Source organism: Accipiter gentilis, chromosome 16 (assembly GCF_929443795.1).
Source record: "Accipiter gentilis chromosome 16, bAccGen1.1, whole genome shotgun sequence".
NCBI lineage: Eukaryota > Metazoa > Chordata > Aves > Accipitriformes > Accipitridae > Astur > Astur gentilis.
This window is the reverse complement of record NC_064895.1, coordinates 25,642,900-25,666,699: the sequence shown is the minus strand read 5'-3', so window position 1 is coordinate 25,666,699 and position 23,800 is coordinate 25,642,900. Positions and strand designations below refer to the sequence as shown.

Here is a 23,800-nt window from a genome sequence, read left to right as displayed (position 1 = left end):
ATTAGCTTTGTCAATACTGTATTTTATATAGTATTTTATTGTTGTAATGTAATACTATGTTGGCTTCTTTCTCTTGTCTAATATAAGATTATGTAACTGTACCACATTCATCTTTTTTGCAGTACTTGTATAACAAGTTTAATGTATGATACATAGTACAAGGTTACTTTTTTGATCAGTCTTTGGGGCGTTTTATGGATGATTATTACGAGTGTGGAGGAAAACAAAGAGCCAGTTGTGATGTGTACATACAATGTGTTTTTAGGGACAAAGCTGCACAGAGAGACAATGAGGAAGAAACTGCTGATGATCCTCGGAAACTTAAACCTGGAGAAATTGATCCAAATCCAGAAACCAAACCAGCCAGGCCAGATCCTATTGACATGGATGAAGGTAAGATATGAGTTTGTTTACCACTTTTGACAGAAATCTGATTTTTTTGTTTTTTCTTTTTACACAGCTTCTGTACGCTGGGTTTGTTTTGTCTCCCCCTCGCTCCCCCCAACGTTTTTTTCTTACAGGTTTTGTCTTATTTCTGCATCTGGCCAGTCAGTTATACTTTTCCAGTTTTCTTTTCCTTTTCTTGGTTTGTTTCCTGCTTTTCATCTGTCTTTGTCATCTCTTGCCATGACTGACTGTTCTTTGCTTTGACAACTGCTCTGCTTGTTTGCATTCTTATTTCATCCTTATTTCTTATTCTTCGTCTTCTTCCATCAGCTCATGCCTCCCAGATGAATCCCTGCTGAAGCACAAGAGGACTACACAGCTTTTTTCCTTGCACATAGCAATATATTGAACTAAAAATGAACATTGCTAAAATTCCATGAGTGGAGCAATGGTGGTTTTGAATAGTCACAGGTTCACAAGCGTAGCACTCTTGAATCTGGATGTAAATGAAATTAACAAATTCTATAATACAGTACTCTCTGATGAAGATGTAAATGAAATTATATTTTCCTTAGTGTGGTCAGTTTGCCTCTTTCTATAGATGTTCTGATTTACTGTAGAAATTAGTTGAATTATTTTCAACATTAGGCATTTTTCCTTGAAGTATTCATTTCATCTGGGCAATGATTTATAAAATACATTGAAGCAACTTGGAGAAAACTAATTTAGTGATCATTCAGAATGCCTGTAAAAGCATTGATTCATTCAGCTTTTAAAGATTGCTTTCTGATCTTAATGTCACTTTTTCCCTTACTCCCATCCTTTAAGTGCAAATTCATAGCTGTATTTATCTGCACTATTGTAGATGAACTTGAAATGCTGTCTGAAGCTAGAGCTCGTCTGGCTAATACACAGGGAAAGAAGGCCAAAAGAAAAGCAAGAGAGAAGCAGTTGGAAGAAGCTAGGTAAGCCTATGCTTAGTTTCATATATTGGGACTGCTTTTATTGACTGGAGCGTTTACAATGCATAAAGACAGGCACAGCCTTAAGTCATTGCAGAATCGGACTTTTTGTTAGTCATTTGTGACAAGACCTTCATTCTTGTATAGATGCCACAGCAGCAACTGAAAAAAGTAGTACCAGATCTTAGGATACAGGAACCACCTGTAGGTATGCACTTTAAATCACATAGTTTTACCTTTTCCTTAGACGGCTTGCTGCTCTCCAGAAAAGACGAGAACTTCGGGCTGCTGGAATTGAGATCCAGAAGAAAAGAAAAAAGAAGAGAGGTGTGGATTATAATGCAGAAATCCCATTTGAAAAGAAGCCTGCCCCTGGTTTTTATGATACATCAGAGGAAAACTACCAGTCCCTGGATGCAGATTTCAGGAAGCTACGTCAGCAAGACCTGGATGGAGAATTAAGATCGTAAGTGTGTGTTATACTAAGGAGGGAACAGTATATTTGAAAAAAAACCAACATATATGTATCTAAGTGTTAAGTCCTGGAAATGTCTGAAATATAATGACAGGAGTTGGAGGCATTATATATACATATATACATATATATACATATATACAACTCCTGACAGGGCAGGAGTTGTATTTTCCATGGAACAGATACTAGTGCAGGTTGCTTCTGCCTTTTCAGTCTCCTGTATTTTTTATGTTTCTAAAAGGTCTAGTTGACCTCTTTTCCATGAGAATAAAGTTCCTCATGCACATTCTTGCTCTTTAAATTGAAATCTTATTTTTTTTGAGGTACATTTTCTTTTAGCAGTAGATTTGCTTGTGTATTTGCAGTCCTTTGCTTACAGGAGTAGATTTTACTTGTTGTTGTATTACTTTTGATGGAATTGTTCTTAAGTAGAATTTCCTTAAATGATTGATTTCTTTCCCTCCCCCGAAAAAATCCCAAAACATGCAGGTGAGAAATTAAATGCCCATCTTCATCATGAGCAGTATGGTACGTATTTAATTGTACTATTGCATTTCCCACTACTTCTGCCAACTGCTTTTCACTGAGAGAGTAGGTCCGGTACTACATAAGATTTGCTTTATTAGCTTGTGATCTAATTGATTCTTTCTGTATGGCTGTTAGTTCAGAGGGTCTGTCAGGAGCTTCAAACTGAAGCTTGTGATTTCACAGGCTGACTCCATTGCTGTTTGAAGAAAATACCATTTTAATAAATGCTGAAGAGAAATTGCTTCCCATATCCTACAGAAGTTGTTTGTCTTCCCTTAGCAGCTGCTGGAGAAAAAGGGACTGTTCACATCCTCTGATTGTTGCTATCTGAATTCTTGGACTGATATTTTCTTCTTGTTCCAGTGACCCTGTTGATTGTAGCTGAAGCAACCACCTGTTGTGTAATTCCACAGTTTAGAAGCATTACACTGCTTTGTTCTAGGTTCTGCTGCAAGATCTGCAGACCATATCTCATCACTTAACATCTGCACCACAAGGTGGTTCACTCTTCCTGCAATATGTCTTATTTCAGCATATCCAACTTTTGATTAGGGCGCGGGCTTTTTGCTTGTTTGTTTTACTTTGTAGATGTTCTGAATGTTCTAAAATGATTCTCTTATCCATAATGACAGTGAAAGGGAGGGAAGAGAGCGCAAAAAAGACAAACAACATATGAAACGGAAAAAAGAGTCAGACTTGCCTTCAGCTATTCTACAGACCAGTGGCGTGTCAGAATTTACCAAAAAAAGAAGTAAACTAGTGCTTCCAGCTCCTCAGGTAAGCTGTTCATTGATCAATAAGCAACTTGTAAGGCCAATGCCAATCAATGATTTCTGTTTTATCAAGTGAATCTCGTGGTTGTATTTTATCTCACTATGCCATGGAATTTTCTCTTTTAAAGATATCTGACACAGAACTTGAAGAAGTTGTAAAAGTAGGCCAGGCAAGTGAGATTGCACGCCAGACTGCTGAGGAATCTGGAATTACAAACTCAGCTTCCAGCACTCTTCTGTCTGAATATAATGTGACCAACAACAGCATAGCACTAAGGACTCCCAAAACTCCGGCTGCACAAGACAGGATCCTGCAGGTAGAGTATAAATGTACAGAATGGGCTTTTAGTTCTAGTGCAGTGGTCAACTGAATAGAAGGTGTAAGCACCATAGAAACATTCCTTAGATTATGTGTGGTACTGGGACTTTAACTGACGCATGATCTCCAGGATGTACTGAAAGGCATAGAAGCAGATCCATTTCTATCTGATCAGTTGTCAACATGCTTCAGAACGCTATGCTACTTTTTTTTTATTATTATTATATATTGTGTGCAACTTTTAGCATTAACCATTCTCCTGGTGTCTTTTATAATTTCTCCTTGTCTTGGGTACCTCTCAGCATCAAAGACGTATGTGGTGTTCATGTCCTTAAAACAATGTCTTTTATGTGTTGCCTACTTAGTTTTGCTGTTCAGCTTTTATTTCAGAAAACAAGAAGTAATTAACTGCAATAATGCAAGAGTATTTTCCAAGTTCTTTATTGGCTTAAAACCACTTAAGACAAAGATTGTTAAAAAACTTAACCTTTGCAACCTCTGAATTGCAGCTGTGTTACACTGACTGTGTAAATGTCTGGGTTCTTTCAAAAACTGGTGGTGTTGGGTAATGTTTTGTTGAGTGTGAGGAAATGCCTGAATGTAATCAGTGCAGCTAGTGTGTAAAACAAACAAAACCCCACCCCAAAACAAAACAAAAAAACCCCCGCTGTGTTGATAGTGAGCTGTATTTCAACAGTTTCATGATAGGAGAAAAGAAAAAGTTCCTGACTCTACAGATTGTGACCTAAGTCTCTGTGCAGTGTTTGCAGGGACGGTCACATTCACCTTCAAATGGAGTACTCTGACATCACATATGTCATAGTATGATGAATATACACAGTTCTGTAGATGGATTAGTAGTCTTCTGTGAAGATAATTGCTACATGCAGTAGTTCATTAGCTCATTTTCAGAGTGCCTTAATTCTTTGTTGTAAAAAGGAAAAATAAAAAATAGAAGGCTATTCATAAAAGCCCCAATTGAGTCATGGACCAAAAATCTGAATAGCAACCATCTCTTTTGGAACATTCATTTTGAAGTGCAATTTGGATAAGCTTCATTCATGTGGGATTTCAGAGTGCAAGTGTGTTGTTCCCTCTGAAAATGAGGATCCTTAGGATCACTTGAGTATTCAGTCACTAATAAATCTTGGAGGTTTATGGAGTCTAGCAAACTGAAGGAATTCAAAACATTAAGTAACCCACTCATTTTTGCAACTCCAATTTATAATATGTTTTACTGGATATGAAGATTTCAAGGAAATGATCCCTTTCAGTGGAACGGTAGGGTTTGTAAATACTAGTGTATGGGTGTTAAAAATTAAGTGTTAAACATTTTCCGCAAACTGATTGATATTCAAATAACTCTTGAGCTGTTCTTACTGTTACTGAATCTGTTAAACATGTATAGTAGAGTGTGGCTGTGAAAGTCTTGGTGACGTACTGCATGTGTTGCCTCTTATACAGGAAGCCCAGAATTTGATGGCCCTCACAAATGTGGATACCCCCCTGAAAGGAGGTCTTAACACTCCCTTGCATGAAAGTGACTTTTCAGGGGTAACACCACAGAAACAGGTTGTTCAGACTCCAAATACTGTGCTTTCCACACCCTTCAGGTAAAGCAGACTCTTTTTTCTCATGGGTACTTGGCTGGGCATGTATCTAGTGGAGATGGGTGGAGGGAGTGGATTGCAACATGTGAAATAGTAGGTTATCATCAGTGCTTCAAAACAAATTTTAACTTGCTTTTATTTCAAGCCCTCTTGTACAGCTTTCTCATTCTCTGTGTCTTTGACAAGCTCAGCCATGCCATCTTCATCTATACGTGTACAGTGTATAACTCACTGGAGTTTTGGTCCATAATGAGGTCTTCTGTGGTCTGGAGCAATATAAATTATACTGAAGTAATACAGCAGTATAAATAGTAAGATGGAGTGTCATTCTGTATGTGGATCCTAGCCTTTCCAAAGTATTACCTCTGAGTCAAAGGTGTGGGAGGTTCCTTAGCCAAACCCCCACTGAATTTCTGAAAAGCTGGAGTAAATATTTTATAAGCTGTATATATCCAAAATAAAATATTTCTTATATTGCCAATCTAAATAGTATGGAATTGCTGGTTTAACTCTTACAGTGAGTCCTGAATAAATATATATCCCACAAATGCCAAATACCATACAGCTAGAAAATATTACTTGGTACATTTTGTCTGTCAATTTTTTCAACTTAGGTTCTAATTTTACTTGTATCATGCTAGTAGGAAAAGTGGAGAATGCAATAAAAGGGACCTTTATGGCAGCTTGTCAAAAGCAGCTTTATTTTGTTGTTTAAAAGCTGTGCGCAAAAGCCCTGCTCTTTTAATTGGTTCTACATAAACGAATCCTTTTCTGGAGATCTATTGGCGTCAGTGCGGTGCAGAATGAATGTAGAGTTTGGCCTGGAGTGATCTGGCTGTTCACTTGCGTTATTTTATATTAAAAAATGTAAGGACATACTAATTTTTGTTGTTTGTTCGGGTTTTATTTTTTGGTGGTGGTGGTGTTTTTTTAACTTCTGAAGTTCAGATTTGCACATTTAAATATGGTACCTATTGGCTTGCATGCAGAAATGCTGTATCAGTGTGAAAATGTAAGACCTTGAGCAGAGAGAAAAAAAAATCCATTAAGTGGTTAAAAATAAAACAAAGGGAAGCCATAACTTTTTAAGGAGGCAGAGCAGTGAAGCAGAGCCATCATCTTATATAGACCAAAAGAGCAAGTATTTAAATTTAGTACACCTTTTTTACCCTATGATAGTATGAAATTTGTAAGATTTTTATGGAGGTTGTTGCCTTGCATTAGGTTTTTTGTTTTGTTTTGTTGGGTTTTTTTCCACATCCTAGTTATAAGAATTTTATTAAAAGGTATTAAGTTGAAAATTGTAATAGGGTTTTAAATGCTGCATGGAACTGAGACAACTAGAAAAAATCAACACGCTTACTTGGAAATTTTATGCTGAGTTTCCAGAAGAAACATCTAATTCTGCTAGTAATCAACAAAGTAAATATATCCTATGAAACATTCATTTGAAAACATAAAAATTAATTTTTCTAGGTTTTTTGCGGGTGTTTAATTTTGCTTGTATTTGTTGTCCTAAATGCAAGTTCATAAAAATCCATGCACAACCTCAAGCAAGAGGAAAGTATCACTTGCCTCTCACAGACATACCCAGTAAATAAGACACTGTTGTATCCCTTTAAAAGAGGGCTAGTAGCATGCATCAGGCCTTATATACAGTTGTGTTTGTCCACCACTATGTCATCTTACTGACACTACAGAATTAGAGTAACTAGTAGTGGAAATGATGTATTTAATCATCTTGTCCAGTCTGTCTCTGCCAGGGTTATTGTCTACAGCACATAACTTGTTATTACTGTCTGAAAATATTTACGTAAGCATACATGAGTACCATAATGTAGGCTTTTTCCTAAAAGCTTTTCCCTTTCTTTCCTTTCTTTTTCCCCTTTCTTCAAGACACTTAACAATGTCTTAACAGTTTTCTATTATTATCATCACTATGTGAAACCTCATTATAAGTTGGCAACAGAAAACTTGTGACTATATCCAAGACAATGTCTGCATGCCTTTCATGTAGTAGGTTATTGGGATAGAGAACGATATTTCTTCCCAGCCTAGAGGAAAAACAACTGAGGCCCACAGAATCTTAAAACTTAATCTGTTTTGCCTAATCTTAAGTGCTTAAAAGTAATTATTGTAATGTAATTACGCCTTCAATAATCAGTGAAAGCAAAGAGGCATCTTCAGAGTGATTCATTCAATTGTAAGATGGGACAGCTGTTAAGCCAGATGAATTCAGAGTGAATGACTTGCCACAGGTGGTAGGGAAATCAAAGCTTGCAATTAAATCCTGATGACTGTATCCCAGAATAGTGCCTGGTGACTGGATAATCTCTTCTCTCAAAAGTAGCAGTGGGAGTTTGTGTTGATGTAGCTCCTGAAACTTCTCTTAACATAATGATGTGCCTAGATTTCAGCTTGACAGGTCCTTGGTTACACCTTGACAGGTTTAAACAATTTATTTTTTTGATTCTTCTAATTGCATATTATAGTTTCACTGACTCCCAGGAAGAAAATCTAGATTGAATTTATTAACAGTATTTATGTAAGTTTTTGCAGCGTTCTGACTTTTGTAAGTAGAGCTCTTTAGGGAAAAAAGAAATATTACCGTATCTGCACTTTCTCTAGAACACCTTCTCATGGACCAGAAGGCTTAACTCCTCGTGGAGGACTAACTCCTAAACCTGTGGTTGGTACAACTCCTGGTAGAACCCCGCTGCGTGATAAATTGAACATCAACCCAGAAGAGGGAATGGCAGATTACAGTGACCCATCTTATGCAAAACAAATGGTAAGAAGTACTTAAGAAGTGGAAACTAGTGCTCTTATTAATTTTCAGGATCTTTAGTTCTCATCTCCTGAACGGAATTTTGTTTTACAATAAAATCAAGTGTTATTTCTACCACTTGTCTACAGGTCTGTACTCATCACCTGATAAAAGCAAATCTTTATTTGAAAGAACAGAAATCTTGCCACTTAGACTGGCTTTCATTGTGCTCAGTAAAAGCACTCTAAAGCTGTTTGTCAAAGAAGACATAGTTAAGTTTCAGTCCTGCTTGTATCTTTGAAGCTGAGCAGGAAATATATCTGGAGCAAAGATTCATTTTTCTTGCAATCCTGTGCAGCCCTCAAATCCCTCGTCATCTTGGCTTCCCGATTTACCTGCAGGACCTTTTCATCAGTCTGTCGTGTTGACAACATTGAGCTAAAGGAGTTTAATTTTTGCCATTAGGAGCACTTGCTTTTGAGATATCCAGTAATCTGAGTCCCATCCAGATTCTTTCATCGCCTTTGACAACAGATGTTTCCATTCTTGGAGATTCAGCCAGATGTACCCTGCCAATTAGACATGGTATAAAAGGGCATATACCTAATAGGTAGCACCTTGGGAACTCCTTTTATGTGGCTGATTCTGCAGCCTTAATTGCAGCTTTGGATATCTCCCACCAGGGCTGTTTCTTTTGGGGCTAGTGAAGGATATCCACTTCAAGTTTCTGGCATGTTCTTCTCACAAAAATAACTCTTCAAGTTCAGAATTTCAGATTTTCTCTTAGCTTAAAGGACAAGGTTTATTTGATGTCCTTATACTTACTTTGGTTCTATCTTAGCCTTTTTATAGTAAAAAGGTTTTTTGCTGCTAGAAGGAAAACTGGGGCTTCAATTTCCTGCTGGACTCCACTGGTTTCCAGATCTGGTGCTGTTTGTCTGATTTTCGTACTGTGCCACAATCCCCAGATTTGTGAGCAACTGCAAGGAGAAAAGTTCCTATTAGGTTTGCAAATACCCCTGTGTCCATCATTAGTGTGGACGCATTTTCACATTATTTTCAATTTCTTGAAAGGTAGTTATGTGAGTCTCTGCTGTTGTACTGAAACTACTGGGATGCAAAGGTGCCATGCTGTTGTTCTACTTGAGTGTATTTCAACCTGTTTGATGACTTCATTAGCTATCTTTAAGAAAGCTGTCTGTTGGGTTTTTTTTAGTTTCTGTCCTTAATAGCGCATAAATTTGGGTGGTGGTCTGTAGGCCAGCCTGGGTTAGTAACATGCCTCTTTTGTCAGACTTTGTTTCTCTTGGCTTTGTAGCAGACTAAGATGGCCAGATGATATTAGTTGTGTATTGTTTATGTCTGTTAATGTAGATGAATGGAACTTAGTGCATGAATCCAGAAGCATTATATCTTACTGTTACCTAAACAGGAGAGAGAGTCTCGTGAACACCTGCGCCTTGGACTCATGGCCCTTCCTGCTCCAAAGAATGACTTTGAGATTGTTTTACCTGAAAATGCAGAAAAAGAACTTGAGGAACACGAAGTAGATGAAGCCTTTGTAGAAGATACTGCTGATATAGATGCCCGCAAGCAGGTAGGTGTGTGTGATGCCGATAGTGCCTTTTGTTTAAAATAAAGTGTGTTCCTTGTATGGTTCCCATAGTTTCATACCTGTTTAGTGGAAGTGGTAAAGCTTCTACAGGATAACAAAGTAAAATGTACCTGTTTTCTTTGCTGCCATCAGAGTATACACACACAGGCTAAATAAGTTTTCCCTCAGAATTCTTTTCTTAATTTGTTAATGTTATGTATCACATGTCATTTTCTATGATGAATTCTCTTAAGAGTGTGTTTGTCCTACCTCCTGCATTTGTCCTCCCAAAAATGAAAATATAATTGAAAGCATTTTTCTACAGAGGTATGTACTTGATATTAAGGATGTGAGACTTGTGGGGTTTTGTTTGGTTGTTTTCTTCTTTTTTTTTTACCCCAGTTTCAGGTTATTCTCTCAAGTCTCTTGTTAAAAATTACTGTTTGAACTGTAAGACAGTTGTATACAAATTCAGGCAGACTGATAGCACACAGATAGAAATCTGCCATGCAGTGAGTTGGTCCCTTTTGTATGACTTGTACCACAGGATTACCCAGACAGCCAGGTTGTGAATGGGTCCCTGTTCTTTTGTTTTGTGTTGCTTCAGAATCAAGGAAGGCTGGATAAAGTGCCAGCAAAAATTCTGCTGGTTAAATAGCTGTACTGGCCAGTAATTAGAGACACTTTACGTTTTTCTGTTTATAAGAAGAGTCTCTTTTCCTTTTAATGCTTACCCTAATTTTTGTGATGCAAATCTGTTTTTGTTATATACCTTCAAATAAGTGGGGTTTTGAGTTCAGAGGGGTTTTTGCCAATGACTGTGCTTTGACAGGTGAACAGAATATTTTGAAAAATCCTATGCTCTGATGTCTTCTAATACTATAAGCATTTCCCAGAATTTGATTCCTAGCATGTCCTGTTTGGAGAGGAACACATTATATACATATATATGCATATCTTGTGCATGCTCACCCTAATAAAAAGTCTGAATAAATACCAATAATTTATATGTGTGGAACAGATAAAAGAATTTGAGTTGTAATATCATACAAGAGAGTAGCATCCTGCCTTTCAAATAAGGGTGTGACATGGCTGGGATTAGAACATGAAGATCTTGGTCATTGTTTCTGAAGTTTTAGACAGCAGTGCCTTATCATGTTACTTATTGCCTGGAAGTGGAGTGTAAGGAGAAATCTCGTGTTTACACTTTCACAAGTATTGTTTTAGTGAAGCAGTTACTTTTATGTTATTGAAGAGGACAAATAGAGTCTTGGCTGCAAATTTAAGAGTTTTTCTTTTCCTGCTAGATTTCATGTCTGGAGAGTTAGAGCGGTTGTCAAACCTGATGTGGAAGAATTTGTAAAGAACGAAGTCTGCTGGTGTTAAAGCTGAAGGAGAATTTAATGACTGGAAATGACTTTTTAGGATCTCTCCTCTTGGAGCTAGTCTGCTGTGCTCTTCCCATTTATTTTGGAGACAGTAAATTATGATGTCATCACTTTATTTGTCTCTGGCTTCATAACATGAAGTCTTTAAGGAATCTTTGCTGCAGTTATCAATTAGTTTTCATGTCATACATTTCTAGGAAGCATCTGATTGTATTACAGTAGCTGGAGTAACACTTAGCTTGTTTTCCTAGGCTCTCCGAGATGCAGAGCGTGCAAAGGAACTGAAGAGAATGCACAAAGCTGTTCAGAAGAATCTGCCACGGCCCTCAGAAGTAAGTAGAAACAAAATTCGCTTTTAAGGGAAAAAAAACAGAAATAAAGGTTTTAACCATTATAGGAGGAAAACAGTCTAAGTAGATCATGAGAGAATGAAATCTTTATTTGTGTGCTGATTTTAGCGCTATGGGAAACTTTCACAGGGAAATTTTTATGAGGTATTTCATATGCACAAATGAAAGCACAGTTAGGTGTTCAGGTTGCTGTATGTGTGTCGCACCGCAAGGGATTTTGGCACCTGTTCTGTATGGTTTAGCTGATATATAAAATTCATACTCAGGTGGAGGTATATGAATTTAATGTGATCTTTGGTGTATATGATTGTTATGAACTTTTTTTTTTATTCCTGGGCAGGTTAATGAAACAATACTGAGACCCTTAAATGTGGAACCACCTCTAACAGACTTGCAGAAAAGTGAAGAGCTAATAAAGAAAGAGATGATTACTATGCTTCATTTTGATCTTTTACACCACCCATTTGGAGAACAACCTAGTGGTAAGAAGGGGAAGGGCCCAGGATTTGGAAGCAACAATGCAGAACATATGGCTTACTTGGAACAAAATCCTTATGAGAAGTTCTCCAAAGAGGATCTCAAGAAGGTGAGAATTGTGTGGCCTAATTAGAAGTGACCTAACATCTCTCTGTGTCATGGTCCTGTAATCTTGCAAAACAGGTAGATTCAAGCCTGCACAGACTTTGCTTGGGAGATCTCCAGAGGGTTGTATGAAGACCTGTAAGGATAATTTAAGTGCACATTCTCTTTCCTGTGAGCTAATGTTAATCTAGGCACTCAGCAGAATGATGAGGATGCTGTATTTGTCCAGAGACATTGTCTTTTGGATTCAATTTTGAATGTGGTGTGATTATTTATCATTTTAAGTAAAGGTGGGAGCTATAATACCCCAGCAGTTACCAAATTCTACTCTGCTGTTTCTGCAAATTGATGTTAAATTATTGAGACTTTAACTAGGTGTGATACCACCTTCTGCTGCCTGTGTAGTTTTTTAATCCAGAATTACTAAGCATTTTTTTCATAGCAGTGCAGACTAAATATGACAGCGGTAGCCAGCTTGTAACTTGGAGCAGTAAATCAAGTTGTTTAATTATGCTTGTCAAGCTTGATCCAACAGAGCTGTGCTAGTGCAGAGACTGCTGGGCTATGGCAACTGATCTTAAAGCATACCTGCTTAAAAAGCACTGAATAGGCAGAATAGGTTGTTGCTGGATGAAATGAGTAGGCTGTCTGGGCACTCCATCCTGTTTTGCATTGTAATCCCAAGTTAAATAGCAGTCCTGTACCAAGGGTTCCGGTTCAGGTTGTTCATTTATTTAAGCAGCTACAGATGTTGCCTTTTGCTGCCAAGTGACAGATAGACAGTTCAGACACACAGTGCTGTGGTTAGCTCTTCAAAGAGTTTCACCTGTGAAGTTGTGCCAGTAACCTTTGACCAAATGCTTACAGGAATAAAAATGAGTGAAAAGGACAAAATCATGTGCCACCAAGTCATCTCTTTTATGCAGACTCCTGCTATCCAAGACTTTCATTCTGACAATAGCTGTGCTATCTGTACACCTAAATCCCCTACTACTTTAAAATGACTCTGAAGATATACAAGCAGATTTTAAATCCATCTCCTTGACCATATCTGACCAATGAATCAAGAGCCTAAAATGAGAAACACTGAACAGTATGTACTTCCAATTTGCTGTTAAATGAAAAATTATACTTGAAGATTTCTGAGCAGGAAAAGTTAAAGATGGAAAATATAGTTAGATCATGAATTTCACTGCCCTGCCAGTGTCAGATTGTTCCCTTAGGAACACTGAGTGCTTTCTCTGGTTGTTTTGAAGTGCAATGAGAATTAGTTTTTCTATCACTTCCCTTAGAGACTATTACACAGTCTAGTAGTTTTTGTGTGGAAACTTTCTTCAGAGTCCCTGGAACTTTTGTTTCCTAAATGATGGGCAGAAGTTTTTTGCATCCTTGTTCCTGCTTGCTCTCTAATATTCAGCATAATATTCCCTCTTTGTCTAAAATCAAATTCAAACCAAGAAGTTTTCCTATCTCTGCACTCTCATCTGGGGCTTGTTTATTTTCCTTTATGTCTTCATTTGCTTTTAGAACACCTTCCTACTAAAATCCCTTCATAAAAATGCTCCTTTCTTTTCCTGATGTGTAGTGGTCTTTTGGGAAGGATTAGCAATGGTGCTAAGCATAGTATGCTGAGCTCTTAAAGCTGTGGAACTGTTTTGGTGCCACAACTGAATAGCCCTAAGTAGTTCCTCACAGTGTACAAATAGAGGCTAATTGAAAGTGAACCTTTATAAGAGTTGGCTTTGTCAGGTGTGGTTAGAGTACTCCTATTTTATCTGTCTTGACCATCGAGTACAAGTAATTAATTTTCCTTTCCTTGGTATCGCTGGAATCATCTAATCTAGTGATAGCTGAATTACTTCCTGGGCAATACGCTATTATAAAATATATGTCTGTTTGCTGATATGGAAATTTCTGGTGCACATATAAATCCTGTTGAAAGAGAGGATAGGTGCTTAAAACCAATGAAGTCCTGATTGGCAAAGATATTTTAGTTACAAATAAAATTGGAAGGACTCGGGTGCCTATGAAGTTTTGTGGGCCAGGCTCTTTGTCAAAAATATTAAGAGTTGTGAGAACAACACGAATCTTTTCAGTTCACTGTAAGCTACTTTGGAAACTAAACTGGAAACGGCAGAATGTTCCTATCTCACTAGTAGTTCTCTAGCAACACAATGTGTGTTAGTTAAAGTCAGAGTTGTATTTCCTGCAATGGAGCTTATACCGCTCACCCGTTAACATTTAGAGTTGACTTTCTAGGTTGTGTGGAGAAGGGCAAGCAAAAGGAAATGAAAAGTGATTTTTGTTTCATAGAACAGCTGCTTCTGTCTGTACAGTACTCCCTCCCCTCAAGGTCCTTGCTTTTATCTCTTCTTCTGCAGCAAGATGAAGTATCTAGCTGTGCCACAGCTTTCATTAGCTACAGAAGAGTGATGTCAGGTTTGGCCAAATTATATAAAATGAGGGATAGTTGCTCTGTGAGTAGCCTTCTAGCCTGGGTTTCATTTATAATCCACAGCATCTGTGTTAGATTTCATAGTTAGCTTAACCTGATGGTGAGCTTTTAGTATGAAAAGAGAAACCGCCCCCATGAATTGCACACTGAAGGATTGAAAAGAAGAGGAATTTTCTTGTATCCTGTGTGTTGTAACTGCAATTTATTTCTCATCATTTCCAACAGGCACAGGATCTACTGGCACAAGAGATGGAAGTGGTAAAGCAAGGAATGGGGCATGGAGAGCTCTCAAGTGAAGCTTATAACCAGGTGTGGGAAGAATGTTACAGCCAAGTGTTATACCTGCCTGGACAGAGCCGCTACACAAGAGCTAACCTGGCCAGCAAAAAAGACAGGATAGAGTCACTTGAAAAGAGGCTTGAGGTCAGTGTCACTTTTTTCTGCTTTTTGCACCTGCTTTTTTTTTTTTTTTTTTTTTTTTTTTTTTAGTGTCTCCTCATGTGTTTTGGTTTTTTTCTGTGTAAGAGTTACAGGTTATTTTATAAAGCATTCAGGTCTTTTGGTGGGACTCCTTTGGACAGGTTGTTGAGGAATTCACCTGGGGAGTTCATAGATGTTCCTGAGGTGTTTAAATCGCCTTCTCTCATCCTCCTCATTTTCTTAAAATATCCGTAGAGTATTCCCACACACAGTTTCTCTTTGCAGTATTAGCTGTAACACTGCCTATCTCGCCCACTTTATTCTCAACTGGAGAGAAGGTCAGGTTCTGCTCTTTCCTAATTCCATGTGGATTTTTTCCTGTTTTCTCATTCTCCGCTGTTAGCGGATCAGATACCTCATCTTTGTAGTTTTGCACTTTGTCCCTGATAGCAGCCAGTATTAGATACTTCAGAGGAGGATGCTTAAAAACAATGTCTTTGTCCCAAAACTCCTCTCAAGTTCCCTTTCCAACTTAAGCTTTGGTTTCTGACTGACCGTTAACATACATGAAGGTCCGGATAGTCCTGAATTCTTGCTAGACTGGCATCCTCTGCCAGTACCAGTGATTCCCTCCAAAAAAAGAGAGCAATGGATGTTTGTGATCCAGTTCCACTTTACCAGGAAATAGCAGGCTTCCTTATGAATGCATTTTAATTTCAAATATTGAGTTTGCTGTTGTGCATTTGTGTAACTAATATTTTCTGCGAGTACAAAACATCAGCGTTCAGATAGCAACGTCTTACCAATTTGTCTGCGTGCAGTTTGAGTACTATGGCAGGGCAGTGGTACTAAGGGACCAAGAACTTGAAACTACATCTTTTTCTGCTGAGCTGTAGAGTACAGCATTCTCCAGTGTCAACATGCTTGCATTGGTTTATTCAAAATGCAACAGTCACAGGCCTTAACTCACTGACGCATTTCAATTTGGTAGGGTGTCCTGGGATTGAGGGAGTTGTGTGTGGAGAGGAAATCATTTGAGATACAGTGCACTAAGTAGAAGAAGGAAATTCAAACCCTTTGACACTAATTTCCCTTGCCCTGTCCCCTCTCTAGAGTTTCACCCAAACACTCCACACAAAACACAAAAATATAAAGCTTTCATGATAAAAAGTAAGCTGGTTTTAAATGGTTTCTTCCCACAGCACATGTGTTTGTTCAGACTTGCACTAAGTCATTAACTGTTTTCCAAAATACCACTTTAGCCTAAAAGTCTCTTTAAATTATGCAGGCATCAGATTATTTTTTTCCATGGTAAAAGGAAACTTTTAAAAAAAGTTCTTCTGTATTTAACATCAACATAGCTACTGTTGCTAGAAGTAAACCTCCTCAAACAGCTACTACCACAGAAATAACATGAAAGAGAGGCTGAATTTTCACTTGCTTCATACACGTGAAATACAGTGTGAACGTGTGTTTTGTAAGGTCTGTCAGTCAAGAATGTCATCCAGGTATAGACTCCACAGTTGTTAGTCAACCGCTCGGGCCAGGAGCAGTTCACCTGCACGTAGCCCAGTAGCCGAGTGGTTCAGCGTTGATGCCAGAGCACTTGCCGTGCTGCTGCTCACCCAGCAGAGAGCACCATTGCCCTGCCCAACGCTGCCCGCTCTCACACGCTCTGCTCTGCTCTGGTTTCACAAAACCAGTATCTGAGCACAGCAGCAGCCAGCTTGCATGGCAGCAGGGGCTGGGCTGGCATCATGCCAGCAATCTGAGGGCTGTACCTAATTTGTGTACAAATGCTTTTGAAATTTAAATATCTTACGCCCAAAACTACATTAGAAGTGCATTATTGAAGTTGCACAGTCAAACAGTCAAAAGTTAGGGAATGCACAAACAGCCTTACTCTGGCAGCCTTAATTTGCTTATGCATATGCATTATGAGACAGTCTTTAATTTCATGATTACAGCCTAGTGTTTCCACAGACTCATTTACTGCACGGGGTGGATGGTACTTGCTTAATGAGTAGCTATTGAATATTTTGTTTTCTCTTTATTGTTTAGTGTGTGGCCCTGTGCCTTTGTGCTGTGCACTATTTTTGCAGTCTAAATTGGTTACTTCTGTGTGGGCTTTCTTGTGCTGTTGATTTCTGTTCATCTCTTCCCGATATTTAAATGAGTAGTTGGTGGTGGTATGCTTATTAAGGATATTGAAGCAAAGAAAGTAAGGTCAAGTCATCCGTTCATCAAACTCCTGCTGTATTTGTTTGTTCTGTAAGTTTTCATTGCTCTGTAGTCACAGGACAGTCACCCAGGAAGCAAAATACAAACTGGAAGTCTTGCCAAGAAGAAAAATTGGGTTTCATTTGCTACCAACTTTGCATGGGACTCCATGGAAGACAGTTAACAAAATCCAGCTAGCTGTGTCTACTATCAGTTGCTGTGATCATGAGACTCTATGTCTTGGTAATGTAGCTACATTTCTTCAGGTTAGCTGGGAGCTTGGAGCGCTGCTAGACAAGGCTAATTCCTGCACTTACAGGAAAGTGAGAGAGCAAGCTTGTGTATGTGTTCAAAATACCACACACCCCAATTCAGTCAGGCACCCAGGGCCAGCAGAGCTTGCTGTGCCCCCACAGCTGCAGGTGCAGTGAGGGTACAGCATTGCCTTTCACAACTCACTGTTTGTTGAGTGCAGGTGGACTCTTCGCAAAGTTAAATTTGAGCTGAAAATCTCTCCCAAGTGTGTGCAAAATGCAGTTTAGTGCAGCTCTGTTGCCTGACCTATTTAAAAGGCCCTTCTTAAAACCAAGATATACACGTACAGTTTTCTAAGTATAGGTCACCAGCTGAATAATTTTTAAAATAATAAATAAAAAGCTTAGCAGTTTAATGAACAAAAAAAATACAATGAAAAAACACAGCAACTATTTTTTTTCCTAACCCATTCTCAGCAATGGCAAAACCCACCTTCATTTTAATATTTTTCCAGGGAAAATTGTCTGAAAGCAATACCAATTGAAATAGATATTTTAATGGGAAGTATCAGACAACCTTAATGAAAAGCAGGGATATTAGCTCAGCTTTCAATACCCCAAGATACTTGCTTGTACTCTTAACTTCCTTTGAGAGAAGAGTAGAAACTGTAAAATAGAGTTTGCCAGCAACAGAAACTGATGTTGGTCAGCTTTTGGGGCTGCTTCTTCCCCTTCATATTGCACTAAGATCATTAGGAAAAAACCATGAGAGTTTAGTGATATTTGTTGGAGACAGCTGCACATCGAGTAATCACTGTCTAATACTTCCATATGGGACTGCTAACACCCTGCAGATCCTGTGCAAAAAAGCCAGCTATTTCTAGTGCTGTCTTCATTGCTCAGAGATTACTGGGTGGATTGATGGTGTGGACAAACAGTCGTCTTTCCCTAATGGGCCTGTTTTCACTGCCTGGGTGATTTAGTGGTGGCAGCCTTGTATATGTTGACATGACATTTATCTTTCTGAAATTGATGGTGATATGACAAACAGATTTGTGCTGTTATTGATGAACTTGAGGAGGCAAAGTGGAGCAGTTGTGGAGAGCTTCTGTTTGGCTAGATATCCTGTCCAGGCATCATCAGCAGTAATGCACAACTCAGCAATAGTTTTAATATTGGAATGTACTGCTATGTATTAGTAGTACTTTTCACTTCTCCTTTATTTTGATGGTTTTGGACTCCGAGTGTGCTACTTCAACGTTGCTTAAGAGAGCTACAAGATTAGTATGTGAACTATTTTGCATTACGGATAGGGAGTTTCAGGTGCATGCAGGTGAATCCCTGTGACCTCCCTATGTGTCTGTGGTACAGTTTAGATTTGCTTGAATCCTGGTGGAATTTTCTGATCTTTCCAGTAGCTTCTAAAAGTCTAGCATATTTGTTCAAGGCTAGGCTACACTGCAGGGGTAGTAATTTTAGAAATGGGAGTTTTCTGATGCTTACAGTTGCATTTATTAACTGCTTCAGTTCTCTGCAATGCCTTGTACTCCCTTCTTTCAAGTAATACGTTTATAAAGAAAAGCATTCCTACCTAAGATATATGTTAAACTAGGAACCTTATCAGATGAAATGAGATGGTAGAAGCATCTATTTAACAAGCTAGTTGCTTCCCTTTGTAGTTTGTAATGCAGAAACTTCCTGCCAACATTACTTTTCCTTTGAAGACAGTTCATAATGTTGGCTTGCAACATACAAATATTTTTATGAAAACTGTGGTAGTTAATGTCATCATTTCAGTTGACTGCTAAATTATAAACACTGTTGAAGGTCTACAGGGGAGGAAGCTCTAGTTACACTGTATATGCAAAGCATAGTAAATTATCCATTCTTTGCAATAACCAAGATACACAAAGATGGTAATTTACCAGACTGAAGTGTCCATTTTTGCTTTTGGTTGCAGCTCAAAGTCTTCTGAATTAATTTACATTGAAAACCAGCTGCTTAGCTAGAGTTTTGTGGTATACTCTGCTGCAAGGTATATCACTTACTAGTTTATTAGAGATTGTTTTTTAGTTTCTCTCTAGTTTACATGCTTCTAAAGCTTGCAGTTTCTTTTGGATTTTCGGGTGTTCTGTTACTGAGAAACACGTGGAGAAAATAAGAGAATTTATAAGATTAAGAATAGAGAAATTACTCATAAAACTGAAATATGGTGGAATCCCTGAGTAGTCTGCTTTTATGGTCACATATATTCATTGGTATTGCATTGCTTTTGTGGAATACGCTTTTTTTAGTAAGGCCTGTTGGGAATGTAGTTGGCATCAGGGGATCACAGCTGAGGGTTATCAGTGGTCTTTACTGTCAAGCTTTTCAGAATCTCATAGAGCTGATTGTTTATGCAAGACCACTGTTCCAGTGTCTGATCTCTGCTTAATGTACAGTTGATCATCAGAGTACATGTATTTAGCGTAGCAGTTTTGGAGGGTATATACTTCTGTTGGGTAGCAGAGGTATATGGCAGATCCCTTAAGAACTGTATTTACCTGTGTGTGAAAACACTTTTACTGTTTACCAGAATGATTACCACGCAGTTTGTACTATAGCTAGGATGCTTTTGTGCCAAAAAGGGTCAGTGCTATTTATTTTTTTCCAGCTGCCCCCTGCCATTACTTCTGATCTTGTACCAGTGCTCTTGCAACTCTGTGGTAATCTGGATCAGTTCATTGAATTGGCAGAAAATAAATTATTTTTAGATTAAGAAGACAACCCCTTTCCACAGTAGCTGGATATCAGATCAGCTTAGCTATAACATCACACCTTTGCTTGCAGAATTTTGGAATATTTGTGAGATCCGCGATGAAGGTAACCCATAACATATACTAAGAAAAGCAATAAATAAAAGTTTTTGTATTGCCAAGGATAACTTCTCTCTACAGTAAGAAAAAATGTGCCAGAGAAAATAAACGGATTTAGCCACAAATCTTGTGTTTTCATTCTAGCACAGGTGTATTCATTGCCTGGTTTTGAGCAAGTCCCATGAGTTCAGATTTGATACACCTTATTGTAGCCTCCTAACTAAAACAAAGCTGCAATTGCCTTAGGCTCCCTTTGGTTTTGGTAGAGACGAGGCATCTCCTGAGAGCAGCTTGGCCCACTTAAGAGTTTAATTTCCCCTCTCAAGTTTCCTGTTTTTCTCTTTTTATTACAGAGACACCTAGAGCACTTCAGGTCAGTGAAACAAAACTAGGTCTTAATGTCTCCCTTGGTTCGTCTGTCACTGGAAAAGGAGTGATGTCTACCTTATGGGGCTCTGTAGTTTTATTTGCAAAGCACTTGTAGACCTGTGACTGAAAATCACTACCTAAAACTGCTAAATCTTTAAGTGTACTTGTGCTATCTGGAAAGTAGTTGTCTTTTCCATTTACAGCTTGTTGAGTCGAGGTAGAGCTTTGTATCTTTGCCTGTTAGAAGTCTGGCAAAAAAACACATTGTTCAATGTCCTTTAGGTGAATTAACTTATAACATCCTTGGTTTTCCCCACAAATTACATTTGCAGTTAGCAGCTACACCCCCACCCCCTCCCCACCATCTCCTTGAAACCTTCATCACCATGATCAGGAAGGAGGAAAACAGGTTTAGTTTTATTCAAATGTAATCAGTCAACTCTTAAAGCAGTAATATTTCCCAGACTGCCAATTGGAACAGCTTTGGGAAACAGAACTATACTTGCGCTGTTAAACAGTTATTTTCAGAGGAAGATGCTACTAGTTGATTTTATACTAGTTCTCTTGCTATTGACTTGCTTTGGGACCTTTGGAAGGAAGCAGATGAATGCTAATAAGAGGGTTCTTCATATCCTTATTTCTGTGATCTTGCCTGTAAGTCTCAAATTTGTCTTCAAATTGGACCATTGTACTAGCCTTCTTCTAAGGTCATAATTTGGGGGGGCTGGATAACTCTTTTTGTGTAGAAAAAAGTCTTTTTGTGCATGTCCTCAGTACAGGATGTGCCAAAACATTGGAAGTGAGCAATGAGAAAGTTCTTTAAAAATAAGCTTAGACTGCATAGCAGTTACTTTTAATTTGGCCGGTTGCTCATAGTATGGTGGGAGGTTTTTTCCCTCCCATTGATTTCCTCTGTGGTGGTTGGTGAAATCATGTTTCACATTTGGAAATGTAGTTCATAATGGGAACTTAGGTGCTTAGAAAAAAAGTTCAGCATTGACAAAGGTCTTCATTGCAAACAGCCTTTGTATACCATCACTGTTGAAAATTGTGTTTGGACAGAGAAAAGTATAAATTGATACAGTCTTTTCCTGGAAGCCATCTCATCTGCAGACCTGTTGCTCTTTAAAGCCTGTCCTAATGTGAAGCAGTGTTGGAACCTGTGAATGTTGGGCCAGTGTGAATTTCTTCTCAAAAAGTAACTTGCTTCGTTTATACTTGTGTGATAGTAGTTGCTGGAGTAAGAGTACTAGTGACTACTGCAAGCTTATCATGGGGTTTCTGCTATGTATTGAGAGGTAACTAGGCTGTTTGCTAACTTGGTTATTGCGTGAGCTTCCACAAGATTGTTAGCCTCTTCTATGGAAGAGTCCAGTCTAAGGACTCTGGGTTTGCAGTTATAGTTTTTGAAAGTAATTACACTATGCTCGCTGCCACATTATCTCATCAGACATAGCAGTAACCCATGTTTGCTTACAGTTAATCAAAGCTATTAGCCTGAGGTAGTTGTTGCTGTCTGTGATCTTACTTTTTTTTTTTTTTTTTTTTTTTTTTTTTCCCAGGGAGAGGTAGAGAGCTTTCAGAAAAGCTTAGTAAAAATAAATTATTTGATTTTCTTCTTAAACTGTGCTCTTCTAGAGATGTTTCTACTGTCATTGTGATATATGGGTATCACTGATAATACTACTAGTCTTAGAAGCAATTCCCAAATAAAAATATTCAAAGTGGGCTTTAATGTCATCATTGTAGATCAGCAGTGACTGCTAAATTATCCAGTAACTTTCTGGATTATTCTAGCTCTAGATAGTTGATGCTATGAGCTTCCTGTGGGAACACTTGCACTTGATGTACCCTGTACTGTCTTTACTCAACAGTCCTACCAATTCGTGTTATGACATTTGAAGGCAAGTCATCATAACTGCTGAAACATAGTTCACATGGAGACTGCTCTTGGGTTATTAGTTTTGACTGTGAGTAGAGAGAATAACCTTCTGCAGATACCAGTAAGTTGTAATGATATGTGATCTACATAATAAAGTATAATGTAGGAGTTTATGTTGAGGCTTCCCTATTAAATTGGGAAAACGTAGCTTTATATTCCCATCAAGCTTTGAACATTTGTTCTAGTTTCAGTTGTGAAGTTACAGTTGCATACCAGCAGTGCCTTAATTTGAGGATCATTTATGATTGAATCTTTCCGTAAAAAACTTTGTGATCCTAGTCAATTAGAATTAAATCCTACTTTGTCATCTCTTGAAAGTTATACATGCTGTCCCTTTTTGGCGGCTCTGATACTGATCAGCACCTTTTCTCAATGATCTTCATACCCCCTCATTCATTAAGTAAGCAGCATCTTCAGTGTGGCAGCAAAGTGCTGAAACTGTGTCAAGCCATGGAGTGGTTTCATCTGATTAACTGAGCTAATGCTAGTGTTGATGTCAGTTTGATAGATTGAGCCCATATTGTTCTGCACTGGAAATGCAATTTTTTGTTTGATAGTAACCCCAAGCCTCAGTTTCCAGCAGAGTTGACCATTGCCTTTTAGTAACTCAGAGGTAAGAGGCAGGCTCTACAGAGAGTCTTGCCTGGTTACACTGTAGACAGATGAAACAGTGTTTCAAGCCAAAAATGGAGAATTCTGTCCAAGAGCATGAAAGTGGAAAAGTATTTTTAAATAATTAATGATTTTTGTTTAAAAATGTGCTACTGCAGGGTGCATCATCAAGCTTGTAAAGGCAGATCACCTAAACATGCAGAGAGGATTCCCTAGTGTTAGGGTCATCGTTGTTCCTGGGGTGGTTTGAAATGCTGGTGGAACCTGTTTGGTGTAACCTGGCATTGAGCAGAAGGCTGTCACCTTAGTGCGTATTGTCTCATTCCAGCTACTCTGACTGACTGAGCCAACATGAGGCAAGTTCAGAAACCCTGCTATTTTAAAATTAAGTTAATCCAGTTCCTGCCAGCAGAATTGAGTATGGGAGGGCCACTTGTGGGTCTGAGGTGAGGAAGGAAGTTATAGTAAAGTTTGGAGTAGTCCTATATAGGTTCCAAGTGTAACCTATTCAGCCAGCATAGCTGAAGCTGACACAGGGTTTCTCTGCACAAGCAAAGCAGCTTTATGATAATATGTTGATTCTTGAAGATCATGGAACAAGTTGTTTTACTTTTGACTATGGCTCTGGTAGAGAACATGCAGCAGTTTTTCTTCCATGTTTTTTTATCCATCAGGGATGATTAAGATCAATTAGAAGACAAGAGAGCTTAATGCTGTTCAGGGATTACCAGAAGCTTCACATTTAATGGAAGGAAAACAAAACAGTCAGTACAGGGAAGAAACGACCTTTGAACTTAGGAGGGGTGTCCTCAGTAGACTTAGTGAGATGAGGAATTGTGAAAATGGAGTTTTGAAGGCACTTGAGCCCTTCCTTAGGTTCAGTTTTTCTTAAATCTTTCCCAGTGGATGTTTGTTCTCATAAGCAGTCTTTCCCTGTT

General features: G+C 38.4%; 1 protein-coding gene across 1 annotated transcript in view; it reads left to right on the top strand.

The window, feature by feature from the left end:
- Positions 1-23,800, top strand: part of CDC5L (cell division cycle 5 like) — a 35,881-nt gene that overhangs the window by 4,658 nt on the left and 7,423 nt on the right. Inside the window, exons 4-14 of the mRNA XM_049819334.1 lie at positions 266-393; positions 1,253-1,352; positions 1,597-1,815; positions 2,985-3,129; positions 3,254-3,442; positions 4,909-5,057; positions 7,683-7,845; positions 9,254-9,418; positions 11,055-11,135; positions 11,494-11,739; positions 14,416-14,613. Coding sequence (XP_049675291.1) covers positions 266-393; positions 1,253-1,352; positions 1,597-1,815; positions 2,985-3,129; positions 3,254-3,442; positions 4,909-5,057; positions 7,683-7,845; positions 9,254-9,418; positions 11,055-11,135; positions 11,494-11,739; positions 14,416-14,613 — 1,783 coding nt within the window. The remainder of the gene's footprint in view (positions 1-265; positions 394-1,252; positions 1,353-1,596; positions 1,816-2,984; positions 3,130-3,253; positions 3,443-4,908; positions 5,058-7,682; positions 7,846-9,253; positions 9,419-11,054; positions 11,136-11,493; positions 11,740-14,415; positions 14,614-23,800) is intronic.